The sequence below is a fragment of the Tympanuchus pallidicinctus genome, unplaced genomic scaffold (genome assembly GCF_026119805.1).
Source record: "Tympanuchus pallidicinctus isolate F22 unplaced genomic scaffold, pur_lepc_1.0 scaffold16, whole genome shotgun sequence".
Lineage (NCBI taxonomy): Eukaryota > Metazoa > Chordata > Aves > Galliformes > Phasianidae > Tympanuchus > Tympanuchus pallidicinctus.
The window spans coordinates 6,411,115-6,433,457 of record NW_026294679.1 but is presented as its reverse complement, the minus strand read 5'-3'; the positions used below and the strand labels follow the sequence as shown (position 1 = coordinate 6,433,457).

Below are 22,343 nucleotides of genomic sequence, written 5' to 3'. Positions count from 1 at the left end.
CCTGTTGATCTTACACCATTTTCCACAATTGTATCATGTGAAAAATTATAAAATAGAAGCAAGCAAATTCCTCTATTAACGCAGTCACACAAAAGTACAGACCATGTGATTTCCTTATCCTGCATTAACTTCATCCACGTTTCTAATGCTTCATCCTGCAGTTCACCGTACAAACCAGACACAACAGACCACAGTCCCATTGTAACTGTCTGTTCTAAGGAGCTAGTCCACCAGGATACTTCCACTCCCATTAGATGTGCTTTGTTGCTTCCAGACACCGTACAGTTTCAATAGAACCATTATCACAGAAGTGCAGAACTGAATATCAACATTTTCAAGACTAGGCAAGAAAGAACTTGCTTTGAAAGTTATCAAGAGACATCAGATCATCCTAAAAACTTCTGATGGTGTGTCTGTGATTAAAGCAATTTTTTTGCCTTCAAAATAAAAACAGTAGTAGCAGTAGTAGTAGCAGTAGTAGCAGTAGCTTCAACTGTAGGATAAATCCCATTCAATCCAAGCATGTGTTACTCTCAAAGCCACTTGCACAGCCCTGGTAAGACAGAGCCACTATTTTCACCACTTTGTACCTAAAAACAACTACCTGTGTCTGAACCTGTAAACTCTGTAACAGCAGTTTGTCTGGCAATAATTGAAGTCTTATCAATACGTTCCTTAAAATAAGAATTTGAAGGAGAAACATCAAGCGGACCTCAATCTCAGCATCCTGAACATCTCTTTATAGACTGCAGAACTATATTCTTCTTCACATCAAACAAATTTCCACTAACACATCAACTTACTCTTCTGAAACTCCTCCAGTTTTTTGACAGCCTCATCTCGTTCTTGCTTGATTTTGTCACACTAGGAAAAGAGAAAACTGAAATGAAACATTGATCCCATTTATTTAATTAGCAGTCAATCACAAGATGCAAAAATAAACAGAGATCACCTACAGGAACAATAATGTACAGAAGCCTATCAAAGCATAATATCTTTTTACTCTCAGTCATATTAGATTGATGGGAGCTTTAATTTAGAAGTCATCATCCAGAGCATTTCTGTACAGAGTGGCAAGTTGTACTTGATTTTTGACTTCACTTCAGCGCTACTCAAAAAGCTTTAGAAAGCCTATGTTATCCAAAACTGATATAAACAGTCATCCAGGTACCACGTGGCATGAAGTGCTTTAAGTCCAGTTTCTTTAACACAAACAGATTTAGAAAATACGTCCATTTCTATTCGTACCACATGCAATAAAAATACCCACAGTCAATAACCAGGCACATCCAATTGAGTTTCATAACACTATCAAAAAAGGATTCAATATTAAAAAGGGAAGGATACTCATTTTCATATCATCTCACTTCCATTAATTTTCAGGTTAACACCAATACTACAAAGGGTTGCAATCATCTATCTTACGATGGAAAGATGTCATCAAAGACAAAGAACAAAACAGACATTCAATAGACTTTTCTAATAAAACCCCTTTTAGAAGCAAATGAAAGAAACCACAGCAATGAGTAAACTTCACAAGAGGCACAGTGAGCGATTAACCACACTGAAAAACACATGACCCAGGGGGAAGTATGACTGGCACATAACGCATCTCACACTCATGGTGTACCAACATTCTTCCTCACACGCAGCCGTGCGTATTCAAGATCACAAATCAACTTCTGGAAAAGATCTATGTGACCGAGTTCCTTACAGTGCAACTCCTCCTGCAGTTACAATGACTCCAATCACTGGAACAGAACTGGGAAAAGAAGAAAGCTGAAATGATTTTGCTCGATTTTCAGTTTTTCCACATGAGGACCCACTTTGAGTTCGCCGGGAAAGGAGCCTGCTGTTAAGTAACAAGGAGGAGAGCCTGATTCAAAGGAAGCCAAATTCACAAGAGCCCTTCTCTCAGCCCCTAGGGACTTTGGATGAAGCCCAAAGAAGGACCTGCTCTTGGATAAGGAAAGGCTGTCACCAGTGGCACCATGGGAGCAGTCCCAGTGCTAGCACTGGAAGCTACTGCTGATGGCTGCCTGCAGGAGCTGCACTTGAGCAATCTCTCCTTTTGCTGCTTCGGAGTGATGAGATGAAGGGCAGTTGCTGAGCAGGGATAAGGGTCTGTAAAACAGGGAAGAGCCGCAGAAGGAGCAAGCCACGCTGCCAAGCAGTGCCAGAGAAGGACACGCTGTTTCATCTGGCACTGTGGGGGTCAAAGAAGTTAGGAGCATCCTGCATAGGAAAGACGGAAAGGGAAACGTGTGCAAGAATCCTGCCACTTGCTGCCCTCCCTCTCTCAGCTTCCTCAGCAGAATTTTGTCTTACCTTACCAGCAGCAGCACAGTGTAAGAACAGAAGGCAGTAAGACACAGAAAGGAAGTAGTTCTGACTGCTCCCGCACAGCACAGCTGCACTGCAAAGGAGGAGCAGCATGAGCTGCTGCAGCTGCTGCCTCTTCACATTTTACAACAGAGACACTGTACTGTACTGGCATAGTTCACCCACAGAGTTTTCTGCGCTCTGCATGCTTACAGCCCTCTGCACATGAAGCGAGAAAGTGCTTTTTAATGCTCAGTTTAAAAATATATATATACACAAAAATTAGCATTTTAAGGATCTAATCTGTTGCCTGTGGAAGTCAGAAAGATGCTTTCCTGCAGATGGAAACCTTGATGCAGCAAGCATATCGCATCCTCTACCACAGGAGAGAAAATTCCTTTTGAAATCCCCCAGAAACACGCTGCAAAGTGTAACAGCTTTGCCTGCACAGTGAAAAGGGAAGTTAAATGACCCATTCCACTTCACCTTGAGTGCTATTTGCAGAGGGCACCACTCGGACCACAGCAAACTAGACGATTCTCCTGATAGCTACACGTTTCTTTGCACAATCAGGGTCTGCAGTTTTGGGTCTCTGCAGAGTAATTCCTGCTCCCAGTTACAGCTTTCTGAATATTTTCCTTTGGTGGCTGCTGCGCTTCAGAATAAAAGAGTAGGAAGAAAAGGAGAGCGGCAGATTGTTGCCCTTGCTGAAATGATCAATGGAAAGCAGTTTGCCTTTTGTCTTGCAATCAGACCTGCACAAGCAAAGCCATTACACAGCCCTGCAAAAACAAAAATTGGTTTATATTCAAACTGGCTAAAAATAAGAGAAAGTTGAGAGTATCTTTAACTCTTTGTACCATTACAACCTGAAAGTTCTGCAAGCTATTCACACAAAATGATGAAGATTTGTGACAAGAAACACTGATAGGAAATGGAGAAAAATTTCAAATGCAGATATACCAGCTGTTCTTACAAAATGCACAGAAGTCATCAAAATTCAAGACCTCTTCATTTCAAAAAGGCAGCAGAGACATATACAGCAGAATTGTTAATCAACAAGCACACCACTCATCCTAAATGTTAAAAGAGAAGCAATGTTCTACTGCTGTAAAATACATTGCTCACTTTTCACATTCAAGTGCATGAACTGATGAAGAAAAGAGCAGTTTTCAAGCATTTATTCCCTTGTCAGAAGTAACCAACAGCTCCAAACTCAAGAATATCCTCAAATGGAATAAAAGCAGCTTACTCCTGGCTTGTCAGCCATTTCTTCTGTTTTAAACTTTATTATGCTAAGAGTTCCAATAAAATAACCATTTATACCATTTTATTTACTATGTTTAATAGCATCATTATCCCAATGTAAACCAGTGCTAATAGGCAACAGACATTTCAGTCCTGAACTAGGTACAGGAGCCAATGCAACAAGAAGTCATTGCATTTGTCCATTTAGAAAGAAGTAACAGCTCCATTTCCAAAATTCATCTTTTCAATTCCTCAATTCTTCACCTTTAAAGCAGCAGTTGTAGGACCTTTGCCAACGCAGCTCATTACGAGATTGTTCCTTTTGAGGCAAACGTTCAGAGACGCTCCTTTCCTTTCTAATGCAGAGAGAACAGACTAACATGTCCACTGCTTAGAAGCACATCACCTACATGGCAAACACTGGTGATCACACCAAACATTGCATATTCAGTGATGTGAATGATAGTAAATGAACTTAGCCTGCACTGAGAACGAGCACAGTAGCAAGAGAGCATCCTGCCAGCACAGGAACCTGATAGGACCAGGCGATGCTGCGCAGCCAGTGCATACAGCCACCCAGAAGGCTGTGGTTTGCACACCCACTCTGCTCATCCCATGACTTTTTGCCATTAGTTTCAGGGAGGCAATTGGTGGATTTCTTCTCTGATTTTCATCTAGCAGTCATCTATTTTGCCAACTACTTTTTGCATAAGCTCCTCCTGCTTTCAGTAAAAGGCCTTCAAAGGGCAAAAACAAGAAGATTGTTCAGCCCAGATATTAAAATACAAGAAGTTCACATAGCAGCCATATAGTCAATTAAGCCATTGCTAAGCAACACAAGATACATTCTGTCCCTTTTACACAGATTGTACAATTTATGCAGATTTAATGCTTGTTCTAAAATTATTAGTTTGGCGCAGCGTGCAAAAGTATCCCATGACATTTGCTATGCTCCTAGAAAGAATGAGCATGTCATTGAGGCAGAATCCCTTCTCTGTTCCCCTTTGGTGACAAAACATATAATCCACTCTGTACACGTGCTTTAACAGAACAAACACCATGAATGATGTATCAGAGATACAGTATTACACCTACTGTTTTGGAAAGCTGTCTTGCTTTTTTTTTCCCCTACTGGCAGAATGACAAAACACTGTCAAAACCAGCGTTTGGAGTCATTTCTGGCTGATTAGCAAGTAGTCAAATATTTATTCATGCTCTGACTATGAATATATCAGAACTGCATATTAACTATATTTGTGTGTAACTGAATGTTAGTTACCTTCTATTTTTTGTGAACTAGCATGCATGTTTATTTGGTTACTTCAATTAAAAGGAAGACTGAAGTAATCTGCCAACATCGTTTTTGTTCCAGTTTTTGAAAGTATTTAAAAATATAAATTAAAAAAATGCCTGCACCAATTTTGTCAGAGACCCCATCAGAGATCTCCAAATTGGCAGTTTAACAAGGGAGTGAGGAAGAAACACGGTGGACCAAAGATCTGATCTTTTACTCCTGAATTGCCAAGGTTAGTAGCATTCTCTTAAGCAGTGTTTTTTTAAACAAAGTAGTACGCATAAAAGACAATTGACTTTCTAATCTTAAAAAGAAAAAAAATACTGGACAAAGAGCACACATTTTCAAAAAATAAATTACATTTGATGCTGAGTTACACATCTGCAGTGCACTTAGTTCCACTAGGATCTAATATGAAGCAGGATCGTTTTTCCATTAGTTAAACTGAGGCAGCTCGTGTTGCTGTCATATGTGTGTACTGGTGACTTAGAAAAATAAATTCCACAGAGCGTATCAAAAGCACAGACATAAAGACTAACTTTATGTGGTACTTCCCACAGATCACCTGCAAGTCTTTAAAAAATTCCCTCTCATCTCGGATGCAATTGTGTTGTCCATAATGGATACAGAGGAAGCTTACACCCTGACAGACAGTGGCAGAAATTGGAACAGAATTTACTTGCAGCTTCCAAAAGCCAAAAACACAGACAGCTTGTGTCACAATTCCTGCAGCATCACGTTTGATCTTGCAAAGCACAGACTAGACATACAGTTACAGAGACACTAATAAGCTTGCAGGATTACACAGCCCTACAATAGTTTCTTCCAGTATTGGTGCTGTAAGTAAACACAGCCATGAACTCCTTAACAGTAGATTCTTTCTGCGTACAAGAAATGTACTTACAGCCTCACACTTAACCACTTGAGTCCAAGCACTTCAACAATTAAGCAGAACTGCATACATAAGCTCACCAGTCTGCAGGATGGAAGTTCTTGCACCTCCCATCTTACAGCTGGGCAAATCAGTTAAGAACATGCTGGAGGATTCTCAACTGTTATCCCAGTATTTTGAGAAACATCATAGCAGGTTTCAAAAGAAGCACAAGAGAGTGACTACACATATGCAGTAATAAGACATCTTGTGGAAAAGAGGAACAATAAAGAAAAGTAGAATGAAGCAGTAACCTCAGAACCTCGCATTTCATCTTTTTTTTTTTCCATTTAAGTTGTCTTTGGAAAAAAAAATTGTTAATAGAAATGCAGTTCAAAGAAACCCTCCTGAACAATAATCCCTGTCTTTTCCTTGACACAAAGAAAACTTTGCTGAAGAAACTCCCAAAGTATTAGGACAAGGTTTCAGGGCAAGGCTGGAGCACTCATTTTCCAGGCATGGGAAAGTCCCATTATGGAACTCCTTGCATGTAACAGAAACCAATTCACCAACATCAGCTCAAGGGAAGCCTGGACACATGCAATAAAGACAGAGTTGTTGGGGGCAGAATACACAGAAAACACATAGCTCAATATATGGGTTACAGACAGTCTGCAGACTAGAGGAATACTCTGGGGACATACTGCACATGATCTTACACCCCTCCCTCTCTGCTGCTGGCCTTTGCCAGAGACTGTGTACTGTGCTGGACAGACTCCTTCTCCCATGCACTAGAAGTTAACTGCCCCAGTTTTCTCAGTAGTGAATATCAAGGACAGATTTCCTGGGATATCTGGAGCTCTGGCGTAGGACAGCAAATGAGAATGCAGGAATAAGCACAGTCGAGATGTTATCATTGGGAAGGAGGGAGTGAAGCAGAATATGCTGAGCTCAGTGGATATATACAGAATCATTGCTGAAACATAATATGAAAAGAAGCTCTGAGGTTTTTTTAATAATGAGAAAGTAGTTAAGGACAAGGTCTCCCCATTACAACTTTGAATTGCAACGTTTATAACAACCAGACTAAAATTGACATTTTAGAAATGACTTCACAGAAAGCACAACTAAACCTTCATGCTCTGGCAGCTAATAATGTTCCCTAGTACTGGAGAAAGAGGAATCTTCTGCTCACCATACAGAGTGGCAGTGCCCTCATTGCCTTCCCCACTATCTAGACCTGATAGGAGGTTTTCACTGATCACAGTTTCTTTTGGCAGATACCTGCTAAAAACTTTTTGCACACTGACATCGTTATGCTGTCTAAATAATTGTCATCAAGCCCCTTTCCAAGTTCTCTCTTCTCATTGGGGTTTCTCACAGGAGTCCAGGGTGAGGAGAGATACCCTGCCAAACGTGCTGAACTTCACTACTAGGAAGACAGCTTACCATAATTACATTAACAAATCTGGAAAGTGGCCCTTATGTTTGTATCACCAAACTTCAGAACATTAAAAAAATAGAGCCCACAGTAATGAATGATGTCTAGTCTATAAATTCAAAGTCTCTTTTCAAGTTACATAGGTGCATGTATTTCACAACAGGATATGCAATACACAGCAAATCTGTTTTCAGCTGCACTCTGAATGTCGAGGTGAGACATCTCCTATTCAAAGAAATCTTGTGGAGAGAGAGAACTGAGTAACTTCAGAAATCATACTCCCACATTCTGAATGTGTAGAAGGACTGGTTAGGGCAGGAGTTGTTCTATTTCCTATTCGTTAAGTTCCAGCACACAAATCAAGCTGTAATATAACAACGTTTGGATCCAAAGGAAACAAGTTTTCCTAAGAATATTTAAACACTTGTGTTTGGCCTACATTGACAATATAAACCAGCTATAGAAATAGTCACTTAAATATATATACTCACACATTTATAGCAACTTTTCTGGTCTAAGACAGCTAGAACAGCTGCTGGGAGTTACTTCCTTTGCTCCTTAACACATATAGGTGCAAGAAATATTGATTAGTGATGCCATTTTAAATAATCAGCGGAGCTCACAAAAGCAGACAATAACCTCCCAATAAAATATTCTGATATTTAACATTTTAGTATCAAGGAAATTATCCTTCAATACAAACCTCCTCTTTCGTTTTCTTATTTTCTGCTCTAAGCTCTTCATATTCGCCAATAGCTATAAAAGAAAAATAAAGAAAAAAAAAAGGTTAACATTGCAACATCTCTTTTACTCAGATTAGCTTTCTACTTATTCATTTTAAAGCTCTTCTGGCTATCTACATAGACTTTAAATAACATGGGTCGTAAACTTTATTAATAGCCTATGGATCAACTGGACATCCTTTTAGAATAGAAGTAATTGGAAAGCATCTGAAAAGGATAGTAGCTCTCAAAACAATCAATTGTTGATCAATGGAAAGTTCAACAATCTTATTGACTGAGTTCAAAAATTACAAGGTGAATGCACTGGCTTGTAGACACTAGCTTAAACCCACACCGGCTCAGGTTACAGATTAATGGCAGCAGGCACTGTTAACGCAACACTGTTACACATAGATACACACACATACCTCCAGAAGAGCTGAGCACCTTTCTTATTTCTTTAAATATTTTCTCACAGCAGAAGTCCTATGAGATACTTTCTTCCTTTACAGTCCATAAGGAAGACATAAGATAGCAGTTTATACAAGATCACACAAGAACTCGGCTGCAGGGATCAGCAAGGAGCAGCTCAACCTCCAGGATGCTGAAGGTCCCTTGTTTCAAACCAATAAACGATGCACAGAAATAATCCATCAATCTATGGGATTTTTTTGTATGTGCCAGGACTGTTTCAGCCTTCAAGAAATTCTACTACTATTATGAAAAAGTGTGAACGCATCTTCAAAGTAGTAAAGAAACTAACTGTGCTAGAAGGGAACTCTGTTCAGTCTTTAAGATGCACGCTATACAAATAAAATAAGACATTATCCTGCCTCTTATTCCAGCCCCTCAATACCCACTTCTTCAAAATGTTCTCACATACAAGAGGAAGTTATACCAGCACACCAGTGTTATTTTAATCCAGCTTAAGCAGAACTGGATAAAGGTTTTGAATACATAGCTTTCAGATGATAGAGATACTGTAGGGTAAGATGGTAAGAGAAACTTCAGCTGAAGACATGACCGGGTAAAGTCTGGAGCAACATGAAAAACTGCTATTCCTTTCCAGCTTTAAATACCCCAACACTTTCAAACACAAAGCTCTTACAAGTCAAGTTGTGCTGTGCACTGCTGTGACATTTTCTTCCCCCCTACCCCCAGTGTTTCAAAATCTGTTCAAATAAAACAAATTCAACTCACTCATGAAAGCTACATCTGAGATTTCACAGTTCTGCTTGTCTTAAGCACATCTGTTACTCACACGGAAATATATCAAACACAACAAACTCAAATTACTTTATTTTCTCCAAGACCATTTCATTGTAGAGAAATGGGTACAAAGTACAAGGAGTCTGGGAGACAGACTGCAGTTGCAGCTCCTCAGCAAGTCCCTCTAACACAGGGCTCTGGCACGCCCAGACCAGGAACAGGGTCCTGGCTACACCTTGCTGACAGGTTAATCTGAAGAGCTTGTGAAGTGAAAAAAAACACACTTCTTACACAGGAATGTAAAAGCTATGATCACTGCTCTACTGCTAAGCCATTTCTGTGCTCCTTTTAGGAAAACAGAGGCAGGCTTCTAACACCAGAGCTAAGATGCAAGAAAAGGATGAAATCTGTATCAGCAGATACTGCTTCCTTGTACTTGTAAACTGATAGCATGTGCTCACTTTTAAGGCCAATTCACATTTGTTATGCAATGAAAAATGTGAGTGCAGCTCTCATCTGCTCTGTGAACCAACAGTTCTGAAGTCATAAGCGCCTCAGGCTGGGACACAGGAACAAGTTCCCACAAAGCCAGGCAGCCAGGAGCTTACACAACACTCCAACAACCCGTGCTAACAGCTCATCTACGTGATTGGGAATTGAACTACATGTTGGAGGAAGCCATTCCTTCTACTACAGCTGTTGGTAGGGCACAACACATTTGCAGTGGAATGAAAACACAAAGTCATCGTTGTGGTAGCAAAGGTAATGGGAGGATGGTTGGACTAGATGATCTTGTAGGTCCTTTCCAACCTTGTGATTCCATCATTCTACGCTCAGCTGCTTTGTGCCAAGCTCACACTGCAGTGTCTTTTCACCACAGCCACTCCCTTGCTGGAATTAAGAAAACAATTACTTTTTTCTTGAATATAAGTAGCAATGTTCTGCTATCTTATTTTGAGACCTTCACGCAAGGTAATTTCTGGATCATCGTGTCTCCATACAGATCTCACTCTTTAGATTTTCAGGTATGGATTTACAAAATGCTAATGAAGAGTCTGCTCTTTTTATCAGGAAAGTCAAATAATAATTAGAAAATGACCATGTTTTCTGCTGTATCTTAGATTCTCTACAAAGACCACAACTCATAAATTACAAAGGGTGAATGGAAAGTTGGTGGATCTTGCAATTTTTAACAATAGAGGTGGTGTGTGTTTTTAATTACATAGAGATTTTATACAAACCTTTTCAAAGTTTAATGTACAACAGAGTTTTGAGGCTGCCCCTGAGTCACAAGCCCAACTAATGTTCACTGAAGTGCGGAAGTGCACAAATGTAGAAATGATCTCATCACTCTATAGCTGTCCTAGGAAAACCAATACAGCAGCAACTAGATGCCACTTCATGCTGTAAAACTCATATAGAATTTTTAGCCCTAAAATCATTTCTGGGAGAAAAACTATCATTATCACTTTTCCCCTGAATGACAAACCACAAGCAAATCCTGGTACAACAGGATCTAACTCCTCTGTAGAAGCCAGAACTATCACTTCTCCTTATTCCACAAAGGCTCCCACACAGCGTACTCCTGACAATGGCATCTCAGCATCTGAAATCTTACGTCTCACATTGGCTCATTCAGATTATGCTGCACTTACATTACCCTGCAAATAAAGATTAGCAGTGTGCGAAACAAACAATGAAGATGCTATACTAAAGATGCTACTGAAATTCTAGAGCTCTACATCATTTTCCTCAAAGAATCAGCACTGTAAAACACATGAATAGTAAAATTCCTACTCTGTATCCACTCACCTCCCACGAACCCTGAAGAACCTTACTAAATACCTATCACATACCTTGGAATACTGCCACTGCCTGACAGGCACCAGTTTATCTTTAACAGATTTATTCCTGATACACAGCAGTGTGATGGAAATAACGTAGCAGGATATAAATTTCTTTGCTGCAGGCTAACTTCTTGCAGACTGAGGTGCAACACTACAAGTTGATTTCAATACCAAGGAAACAAAAATTTTGTGAAGGAAAAAGAACAGAATATTCTTGGCTACAGCTCCCAACCCACACAAAACGTACTCCCAGCCAGCACTGATCTTATTTTCAACTAGTCTGAATGTGGATTTACTAACAGATGTGTCACCTCCATTAGTTGATTTATATATTTATATACCTGTTATGTTAAAAAGCACTTATTAGTAAAACAAGATCAAAAGAGTTACAATTAGGTTATGATTATAATTTACACTGAACAGCAGAAAAGACACCTGCACGTATACACAATGAGATTTCCCAGTCTTTTATTAAAAAAAAAAAAACTCCTGAAGTTGCATATTAAAAATCACAAATAAGAAAATTCTACACTCATATACTTCAGCATTTATACTGCAAACCAGACTGGCCTTCAAGTAGATGGAGAGCCCTTCCACATCAAATCAGCCCATAATGCCACTTCAGCATTCTAGACATACTTAATCAAATAAATAAGTAGTGCACAAGGAAAGCACAGGTCACTCCACTACTGATCCTTCTGGGTTGCAGGCTGGGCATGTATTTACTGGTGCAGGCAAGAGCCAAAGCTTGCAGCGCAAAAAGCTATCCTAATGAAATGTGTTGGTAGAAGCAAATTCACGCCTGGCCTTTGGCAGCTTTGGACACCGTGAGAGGGAGAACCATCCCCGATAGCATGAGCACAAGAGAAGCTCCATCAGGCTGGCCCCTTGTGCACCTGGAAAACAGCCAGGCCAAATCTGTTGCTATCTGGGAGGCAGTTTGCGCAACAATCTCCTGACAAGCCAAGTGTGCAGGAGACCTGTGAACTGCTCTCAGGAGTAAAAACATAGGCCAGAAAGACTGGATTTTTCTGTTGTTCCCAATCTTAGGTCAAAGATCCCTTCTGCTAAGCCCAGGCAACCTCTCTTCCAGCACGACATGGCGTGGCATTGGTATTATCAGCCATGTGCCAACTGTAAGATTCAACTAGCAAACACTTTGCTGTATCCTGCACTGCATCCTGGGAGTCCCCCAGCTCCCTGGAAAACAGAAGGGGAAATTAAACATACCACAGCCTGATAAAGCTCAATCATTAAGCTTATATCAAACAATTTGCCTTCACAACTTTCTGAAAAAACAGACAGCGTTACACCAAAGAGCTGAAGCAGGAAACACTGTTAAACTCTAACAAATGAAGCATTTATACACGATGGGTTCTGCTGGGGAAACGATGGCTTCTGCACACAAAAACTCAAAAACACATGTACATGGGAAAAAGTGTGTAGAGCAGATGCCTACGGAAGGAAATGCAAAAGCCAACAGGGCATCCCAACTGAATGAAAAAGTCTCTCTGGCCATAAAAATTACCTATCTGTCACGAAGAACAAATTTGTGAAACCACATTAAGAGCTTGTCAATAACACGTACATAGCACTACTCTCAGATTTTCATGCCAGCCTAAAAAAGCTCTAAAGATGCATTCAAACGTTGTGGTGCTATGTTTTTTTAAAGAGAGTGAATAGATCTTAAAATAAGAAAAACGTTTGCGATGAGAGACTCAAAATCATCACACTTCATAAAAAATAAAATAGCCAACACAAACATAGATAAGATCTTTATAATAGATTAGAAAATCATGTTTAGTACATCTGCAGTTAATGGTGGTCATTAACTACAGTAATTTAGCCAAGTCACCAGGAGTTTGTGATAGTGGCAGGGGAAGTGCTTACATAATGTATAACTCCAGATGTTGTGACTGCTGACTGCTGTTTTCAGCTACACAAAGATATCACACAGCTGAAGGTGCTTCTTTAAGAGTAAAATTTCAGCAGCACCAATAAAACCAAAGACAAGCATGGCAATCTTCCATGCTGGCTACCATGCAGCTCTTAAGCTGGTTTGGCGCCCTGGTGAAAACACCACTTTTAGGTAAAAAAGGGGCATTTAGGTAATGCTAATATTCATAGCATACCTGCTTTATCTAATCAAGCCATCTCAGAAAGCTATTCGTAGAATGAAAACTCAAATAATACTTGTAAGGCTTAAGTATCATTGGTACAGAGATCGTGTTTCTCCATGATATTCACCTTAAACTTGGCAACAGAGCAAGCTGAAGAGCAAGCAGTGTCAAGTATCCAGGTCTAATCCACAGGACCTGGAAAATTCAGCATGGGTGAAAGATAAGCTATCATGCTCACAGACAGTTTCAGTGTCCTTGTCGCTGTGCAGAGCTGTGCCAAACAGCCAAGTGAATTTGTCCAGACACCAGTCAGTGTCACAGCTGCCACTGAGAATCGCACAGCAGCCACCAAATACCTGCCTCAGGTGCAATCTGCTGACCTTGGTAAGGGAAGTAAAAGCAGCGCTGAAATGTTTCTGCAATCAACCACGTACACAACTGCTGCCCTCTCCACCTAGCCAGCCAGTGCAGCTACCTGGCATCATATACAGGTTGTTTCTCAACACTGGAAAAACACAGCCTGAAAAAGAAACTGAATGCAGGCTACCGAGAGAATGTGCTCGAACTCCTTCAAATCAATGTCTGTAATCCAGAAATCTGACAACAGACTGCAACGCCGCGATAAGTCTCAAGCCATATACCACTTTGAATGCAATAAACACAGGACTCCTGAACAGTTCACACACCCAGAATCTCAAGCCTTCAGAGACTGCAGGTCGTTCCATCACCATATACTCTCAGTGTAATATTCTTATCTATACATAGAAGCAGCAAAGAGGAAAATTACTCGGGTTTTCTTCTTCCTCTTCCCAACCATCTCTGGGCTCTGTACTCGGGACACTTCAGTCCCATCACATCCCATTTAACTGCGGTAGGTTAGCATAATGCACTGGTTTGCATCTAAAATAGTGCAATACCAAAAAGCAAGTATTTTCAATTAGTCTTCCACTGGATAATTCTTCTCCCATAAAAATCAGCTTCCCAGCCAGTCATGCAATCACAAAAATATTTGTTAGTCCTACAAAAAATTACTAGCACTCCTACATTTGGAGAACACCTATTAAGAACAGCACATTACAGGACAGGATCTGCCTGTTTCTATTTCAACAGCTTAAAAGGAGCTAGGGCAGCTAGCACTCAAGTTACAGTACCTTTCACTTGAACAAACTCCTGAAGTCCCATAAAGTTTCTTTAAAGGACACTCAATCTACCTGAGCAGAAGACTTTCAGACACCAATACTGAAACTCCAGTTCCTCTGAAGTCAATGAGAAAACTCAAAGTAATTTCAAGATGTTGGGATTTCTGAAGAATAACCTATACATGCCTCATTAGCAACTCCTCACTGCCATTTTAGCAGCCATTATTTTGGTACAGACAACTCTTCAGAAGCCAGCAGCACTGGAAGGAAGCAATCAATTGGGAACAAACAGCCTTTTAGCTTTATTTTTTGGTCCCACACTATTAAAACTCATATATCATTGTGAATTTTACAACAACTGTAATACTTGTAAGTCAGAATCCAGCTGGGACAACCAAACATCATGAATTTACAACGCAGGCTGTACAGGCAAAAGCAAAAAGGAAGTGTCAAAGTGGGTGACCACAAACATTCACCTGAAATTAGTTTCAGAGAAGCTCCTGCTGCACAGCAGAAGTGACCCAATCCAGTTACAGCCGCAGTTATATGTTTGCTGCACTTAAAGTTGAGAACAGAGGCATTCCAGTCTCTGGAGAGATGCTCACAGAAAACATTCACAACTCAGATGATTGAAAACTAAGCCCAAAGACTGTCATCTGTTTAACCAGCCAAGAAACTTTTCTCGACCAGTTCGGTTTGGAAGCAGACTGACTAGTGAAGATGAAGGCTACCTGTTGAGCATCCAACTTTTTTCCTTGTCCCTTCTTACCAATAACACAGTATGTTCCAATATCTTAGGACCTGAGCATCTGTAAGACTGAAGCACTGAACTTCCCTACAAAAGCACTGAGCAGTGACTCACACAGGGAACCCAGCGTGCCCTTCATTCATTTACACTGGAACTACAAAGGCAGCAAAGAAACTTGTGGCATATCAGGGCTAGCCGTGGGCTGTATCACCAGGAAGTTCACGTGCTGATTAGGAGTGGAACAGAGGATGCTTCATGGGCTGGTTAACACCTCCTGCCACGCACAACAGAACAGGGACAGGGAGCTTAGAAACAAGGAGGATCTTCTCATTAAACAGCCCTTGCAGGAAGCCATGCTTTCACTTCTCCATGCCCCGGCACTCCCGCCGAGTTCCTCTTCCAAAGGGGAGAGGACGGAGGTCAGACCGATAGCCACCTGTCGCTGAGGGTTCCCAGCACACGAGGCAGCAGCACCCAGACACGTGCCGCGCTCCTCGCCCTCAGCCGGCCCCGCGCCATCACTCACTCGACACCCACCTGACAGCACACAAAACCGGCAGCTGTGGAGAGGCGAGGCGGCCAGGACCAAAGAGCCGCAACGTGTCGCCTCCCGTTTCCTAGCCTGCTTTTTTTCCCCCCGCAGGGACCCGAAAGCTAAGCGGGGCCGGGGGCCGCCCAGGCCGCACCGCTCGCCGCCGGCCCCGCGCCGCAGGCCGCGCCCGGCCAGCACAGCCCTCTCATGCCGCCGCCTCGCGCCTCCCCGCGGCCGCGCTCCCACCGCCCGAACCCGCGGCGGCCGAGGGAAGGAAGGAAGGAGAGCCTGTCCGTCCGTAGCCGGCCGGAGGCGCCGCCCGCCCCTACCTCGGTCCTTCAGGCTGACCAGCAGCTCCAGCTGCTTCTCCTCGTCCGAGCTGTTCATCCCGCCCCGCTCCGCCTCACCTCTCCCGGCTACACCTGGCAATGTTCGGGCGGCTCTCGCGGCCCCGGGGCGCGGCGGGCGCGGCGAACGGCCCGGCCCGCTCCGCTCTGCACATGCCCAGACTCCCGCGGCGCCCCAGTGAGCATGTGCGGGGTGCGGCGGCTCCGCGCCCCGGGCTGTGCGCGGCACCTCCCTGACGGGCGGCGGCCGGGCGGCCCCTCTGAGGCCGCGCCGCGACCCAAGGGGCTGCGGGGCGAAAGCGAGATCCCGAGGGACGCGAAGGAGGCGGGAAGGTCGCCGGGAGGCTCTGCTCTGGGTGGTGTCCAAAATGCGCACGAGGGGCTTTAATGAGCACTTTGACACCGTTCGTAGAGAGCGGCGTTCCCAAAGGTTCCAGAGAAGCAGCTGCGGGGCGATTCCAGCATCCAGTGCGGACAAAACGTTGGACGATATCAGAGCGGAGAGCTTTGGTGGAGATCCTGCTCCGTTTGTCTGTGAAGAACACGGTTGTTCTTCCCAGCAATCCCAGAGAGGAAAAGGAGAGGACCTGGCAATGAACATAGAATCATGGAATCGTTTGAGTTGCAAGGGACCTTTAAAGGCCATCTGGTCCAACTCCTGCAATGAACAGGGACACCTACAGCTCCATCCGGTGCTGAGAGTCCCGTCCAGCCTGACCTTGGGTGTCTCCAGGGATGGGACACCCACCACCTCTCTGGGCAGCCTGTGCCAGCATTCACTGGCCCTATTGTAAAAAACCTTCTTCCTTACATCCAGTCTAAATGTCCTCTCTTTTAGTTAGAAACCATTTCCCGTTGTCCTAGCACAACATACCAAAGAGATCTCTCTATGATTCTATCTCTGTGCTAAAGCAGTGACCCTACCCAGCTCCTCTGGAGCCTGGCAATGAATCCATGCAATCACTGCAGAGTTTGATTCTACCCTATTTTTTTGCTGAACTTCAGAAACTTTAAAGTCAGAAGTTTGAAGTAAAATTGCTGTCTTTGTTGTTAATTAACCAAATGCTATGAGACTCACGATTCATAATGGACAATACTAGGATAAATCTGAAGCTGAGCTCATTTCCAAAAGCCTCCTGTCAGTCACACTGGAGCTGCTCACAGTAGCGGTCCAGTGAACCGCAGCAGTCTCCAGATTCATTCTTTAAGCACTGGCAAAGGCACAGCTTTTCCGTCTCCTTCCTTGGCAAGCGCCCATAGCACACCATGGCATCCAGTACATGGAACATTGCCCCAGACACGGCAAACTTAGTTAGAAAGATCTGTGAAAGAAAGGGAAGAAACTTCACTGCGAATTGCTGCTCAGACCTCCTGCCTCTTTCTTGTCTGACTGCAACCTGTAGCCTTCTTAACCCAGTAAACCTTTAAAAAAAAGATGAGACTTTGTGTTGTTATTCTGTAGTGTTATCTGTCCTAGAGCTGGTTAATAACACATGTAATAGTGCCCTGGAAAGGAGCACGTGAGCTGTTCTGGTGCGATATGCTCAGGTACAGCTACCCAGGCCACATGGGAAAGTTCAGAAGCTAGTCGTCTTCTTTGGAACTAGTCAGCATAAAATGCGTTTAACTGCTCCAAAAGTGAAGTTATAAATCCACTCTCCTGCAGGCAGCCATACAAGAGAAGGGAAAATTACGCTGGAAAACAAAGGCTCTGTAGCGGCTGTGGGAAGCAGCGTGCAAATAATTACAGACACGCTGCCAGCGAGATGCTGCAGCAGAATGGGATGTTCACTAACTACAGGAAAAAAATTCTCCCATGACATCAACAGGATCTAAATAACGATGCTATAATCCAGCTCTTCAAAAGATGGCACAGAGTCATGTGTAGGAAAAGCAAAATAGGAAAAAAAGTGATCCAAGGCTTGAGGAGAAAGTCTTCAAACTTTTGATCTTTTTAATTGAGAAAACAAATTATTGGATTATGTTAATTTCACAGGAGAAAATCCTTGGTACTTGAGGGCTTTTTGGCTTAGTGGAAAAGACTCAACCAGAATCCGTGTCTGCAACCAGAAGCCAAACATGAAGGCTACAAATAGGATTATACATCAATAAATGCATCCATTTTGAATAACACAGAGGTCTTATTTAAGTCTTCAGAGTTCTGAGCTGACCTTGGTTTCAAATAGCCCCCACTTTAAGGCAGCAGTTTTGCCAGTGTTTTGGATTGTAGCATCCTTCCTCGGGCTGCCTGTTGGCTTCCCTTCAGCCACAGGTTTCATTCCAAACTCCCCATCCCTTTGCTTATATCACCCTCTCTACTCCCAAACTAATCTTTCATACAGCGCAATAGTAGGATTTGCAAAAGAACCACTGTATAGAGTTGCACTGTGCCAAGACACCGGACATCTTCATCTTGCATCAATGTTCTGTCTGTTGCTTGCTGCCAGAACAGAGCATAAAATCTCTTTGATTTGCAGAAAGACACTAAGGCAATTCTTCCATTATTTTATTTATTTATTCAAATTAAAGTACTATGGGTCAAAACATTTCCCTTCCATAATTTCAGTATCGCAGCTTCAGTGTTGTTCTTATTCACTTTGAACTAGGTCAAGTTACAGTACCTTGAAAAGTAAGCGTTTAAAGCATGACGTCTTTGTTGCAGATCCTTTCGGTTGCAATAACAAGTAGGATGAAAGCCACACTGACATTCAAAGGTGTTAATGAATCATTAATTGCCAGACAAGCTTACTTTTTTTTTTTTCCTCCAAGTTAACAGACAACAGAAAAATTAACTCATGCTGAATTTTCTAATGGATGCCCTTGTGCTCTTTAAGTACCTCACATCTCCAGTAGTGCTTCCACAAATCATGAATTCAGTTCATTGTTTCCAAGTTATTTAAAATAAGAGATAATCCATAATGCCCATACTATTCTGTGTAATAAGTAATATCTATAATGTGATTTGACAGCAGATGCAGTAAACCATTAAGAACATAAAAAGCTTGCACAGGCAATACAAGCATCCAACATGGGATTTCACAGTGTTGACACAGAGATTAGTTATTGCTTCCTGTATAAAAGAAAGAGAGACTGTACTTTGAGCATAAATAGCCAGCTTGTCATAGCACTTCAATAATATCACTTCTCCTTTGTTAAATTGGGAAGCTATGACTGAATGTGTTCAAAAACTTGTCCAGTTCCCAGACAGTACTAGCACTTAGATGGGGGGAAAATCCAGGATTAGATCACTTTCTGCTGGAAAACTCATGTAAGTGAATGACATCATAGCTATCCATATCCTTGTGGAGAGGAGAATTCGGATGCATTCACCATTATCTTTAGGTTTTACCCTTTTGTACCTCTACTTCCAAAACCTGAAATAGTTTTATCACAGATTGTGCGCGGTTTTGAGAACCACAGCTGATAACTGGTAGGGAAAGACTAGAAGCACTTTAGAAAGTGAGATTAAAATTCTGGTCTTGTTCAAGTGGAGCTGTGATTTAAGCTGGGTATCATTATACATGATTCTATACTATTCTACGCATGAACTATTCTATATATGCAGCAGTAAGTGCATCATTTCTGGAAGTTACCCTAAATGAAGGTAATATATGGCTGCAAACAAAAGACATTCTGGACTATAAAAACATACATAAGACACATGGTTTCTTCATGCTGTGCTTAGCTCTGGTGGGACATCAGAGAGAACAGCATGTCAGCTTCTAATGGCACGCTTTAAATTGAAGCACAGGCCAGCTGAGGAGCCTTGGCAAGAAAAAATAGGGGTGGATTTGGGGAGATTATTTGTTGCAGATGAAACTGAGGGAAAGGATAATAGCATATATGATAGTTAAAGACTAACGTAAAATTGTTAATATCATGAAAAGATGCAGTCCTTCCAGCATTTCACAATTTCCTATCTCCATGCAGATTTACATAGACACAGGAACTGGTGATTGCCTCTAAGTTACAAGAGGGATAGGAGAGATGACAGTACCTCCCTCCCTGCTGTATCTCCAAACGTGAAAACCCAAACCAGGTATCTGGAAGGATTTGCAAAGACTCTGTTTTAAGGGATGATTCAGTCTCCATATCTCTGGCTTCCACTCCCTGTTATTCGCAGATGATGATATTCAATAAGTCATTGAAAATAACACTGACATTTGTTCAAAGCCCAACTGCTGTACTCCATGAAGCATAACTGCTTTGTTCTTTGTCTGCAGCTCCCTGGGCCACGTATGGGCCATGTGGGCTCACCCATTCCGAAGGGGACACATGCATAGCTCCACAGCTCCAAAGAACTAAACAAGAGAGTACTGCAGTTGGGTTAAGAAAGAGAGACACAAGTAACAAAGTACTCAGAACTGGAATATATAAGAATCTGGATGGCATCCTCAATTTCACCATAGCCAACAACCATATCAAGTAGGGTAACACTAAAGAAAATGGAAAGTAAAGAAAAATACTTAAAAGGTTTCACTTTCTTTTTTTGGGATAGATCTTGGCGAGACGTTGGGCACCTTCCATTGTTTTCACTAATGCTTGGAGATCATAAAAACAAGCAGCTCCCAGCATGTGAATAGTCATACTGTTGTACCTGAGCAAAATCTTACTAATAATTAGCTTGCTTAACATTTTACTTCTTTTTTTCCCCCATTGTTAAATGTATGTTTTAAGCCTGCTCTTCCCTTGGATGGAACTTTGATGAGTATTCAGTCAGGCAGACTTGGCAAGTTGAAAATCTCACTGAATGACAAACTGAAGGAAATGCTAGTGATTTTTCACTTTAAATGCCTTCTAACCCCATAGGGTTTACAGTGAAGGGCATCAGAAACACTTATCTTGTGAATGAATAATTTTGACCCAGAAGGATCTAGACAGCAGATTCTGAATCCTATCTGTTCATCCTTGCAAAATATAATTTTTTCTCATAACTAAGCTATTTAAGAGAGCACTGTACATAACTGTACCTGCAGAAATCGAGTGTGGTAACTTACCAAATAGGCATTACAGTCAGATTTACTGTAGCTATTATCCATGCTAGAACGTGCATATTCCTATTCCTCACTTGGATTAAAAGTTACTTGCAACTTTTAATGAACACAAAGATAATCTCACCTCCCATATGCAAATAAAACGTTAGTATCTTCTACAATAAATCATAAAATTACAAAGGTAGGAAAAGACCACTAAGATCATCCAGTCCAACCCCAACCCATCCCCGCTAACCACATCTCTCAGCGGCACATCTCCACAGTTCTTGAATGCCTCCAGGGTCACTGACTCCCCCAGCTTGCCAGGCAGCCTGTGCTGATTTATTACCTCTCTTTCTGAGAAGAAATGTTTCCTAGAATCCAATCTGAACCTCCTCTGGTACAACTTGAGGACATTAGGTCTCATTCTATGAGAAAGAAGGGAGCATGGACCTGCTGTGACTGTCCCTGCATTCTCTCTGTTTCTTCTAGAGCAGTGACATCCATCCAACCTTGCGTAGCCTAAATCAATTCTTGTCATGGCACTGTTGAGGAGAGCTGCCTTGTGGATACCATTGTGGCTACAGGCTGAAGTTACCCTCAGGGCATGACTGCAGCCATATGTTTACCACTTTATAGCAGACATTTCAGGGGAACAGGGAGAGAATAAGGACAAGGAAAAATAAACTAGACAATCACTGCATAGATAAGCAATTATTAATAAACTCCATTAAAAAATGAAATGAGAATAGCTATTTGAGTACATAATTGACACGATGAATAAGACTAAGCAGATTATCTGCTGAAATAATGTATATTTTTTCATCAAACCAATCAGTGCTGAATAATGGCTGGCATAATATATCTAGGTAAATATAAGAATTTCACGTTCCCCTAAGATGACAACTAACTAATCAGCAAACATTCAAACCAAAGTACAATTATGATTGCAAATAAAAAACCCAGATAATATGGATTCATTTGAAAAAATTAACCATTTGATTAGAGATAGTGACATGATCTTTCCTAGTTCCTCCCTCCTAGGATGGCAGTCATGTCTATGCACAAAGAAAAGGCACAAACTGATTGGAGGATAAATCAGAAGATTAAGCATTTAGCATGGCATTTTAAAATACTTTAATTGTGTCGCAATTAACAATGCTGCAAATTAAATTTGCAGCTATAAAAGATAACTAGGCAAATTATAGCAACCTGCCCTTCATAGCAGTACACCCTGCTTTGTGTATGCTCACTTCATGTAATTTGGATAAAATAGGTGCTCCCTTTATCTACAAGGACAGACAGGTGGTGATGTTCTCCCACTGAGATGTGAACACCTGCCAACGAGTGCAAAGACACATATTTAGGAAGAGCAAATAGCTCAGAAGTGATTCACTGTGCTCCTACCCGCAGAACGAGAGATCTCATTTGCTCCCAGCCTGTCAGGGACAAGTATCACACTCTTGGAAAGCAAGAAAATGACTCAGTCTCCAGAACTTTCTCCTGAAGTATGGGACCCGGTTTCACCAG

The 22,343-nt window shown here is 41.8% G+C and overlaps 1 protein-coding gene across 2 annotated transcripts in view; it reads right to left on the bottom strand.

The window, feature by feature from the left end:
* SHTN1 (shootin 1) overlaps positions 1–15,994 on the bottom strand; it is a 58,659-nt gene extending 42,665 nt beyond the window's left edge. The window contains exons 1-3 of one of the 2 annotated variants that reach the window (XM_052676815.1): positions 15,823–15,994; positions 7,880–7,932; positions 804–864 (exon numbers count right to left, since the gene is read on the bottom strand). In XM_052676815.1, the coding sequence (XP_052532775.1) occupies positions 804–864; positions 7,880–7,932; positions 15,823–15,880 (172 nt within the window). In that variant the 5' untranslated portion in view covers positions 15,881–15,994. Of the gene's footprint in view, positions 1–803; positions 865–7,879; positions 7,933–15,498; positions 15,522–15,822 lie in introns of those variants that run through there. The other variant, XM_052676816.1, reaches the window with a different exon arrangement.
* Positions 15,995–22,343: the final 6,349 nt, after the last annotated feature.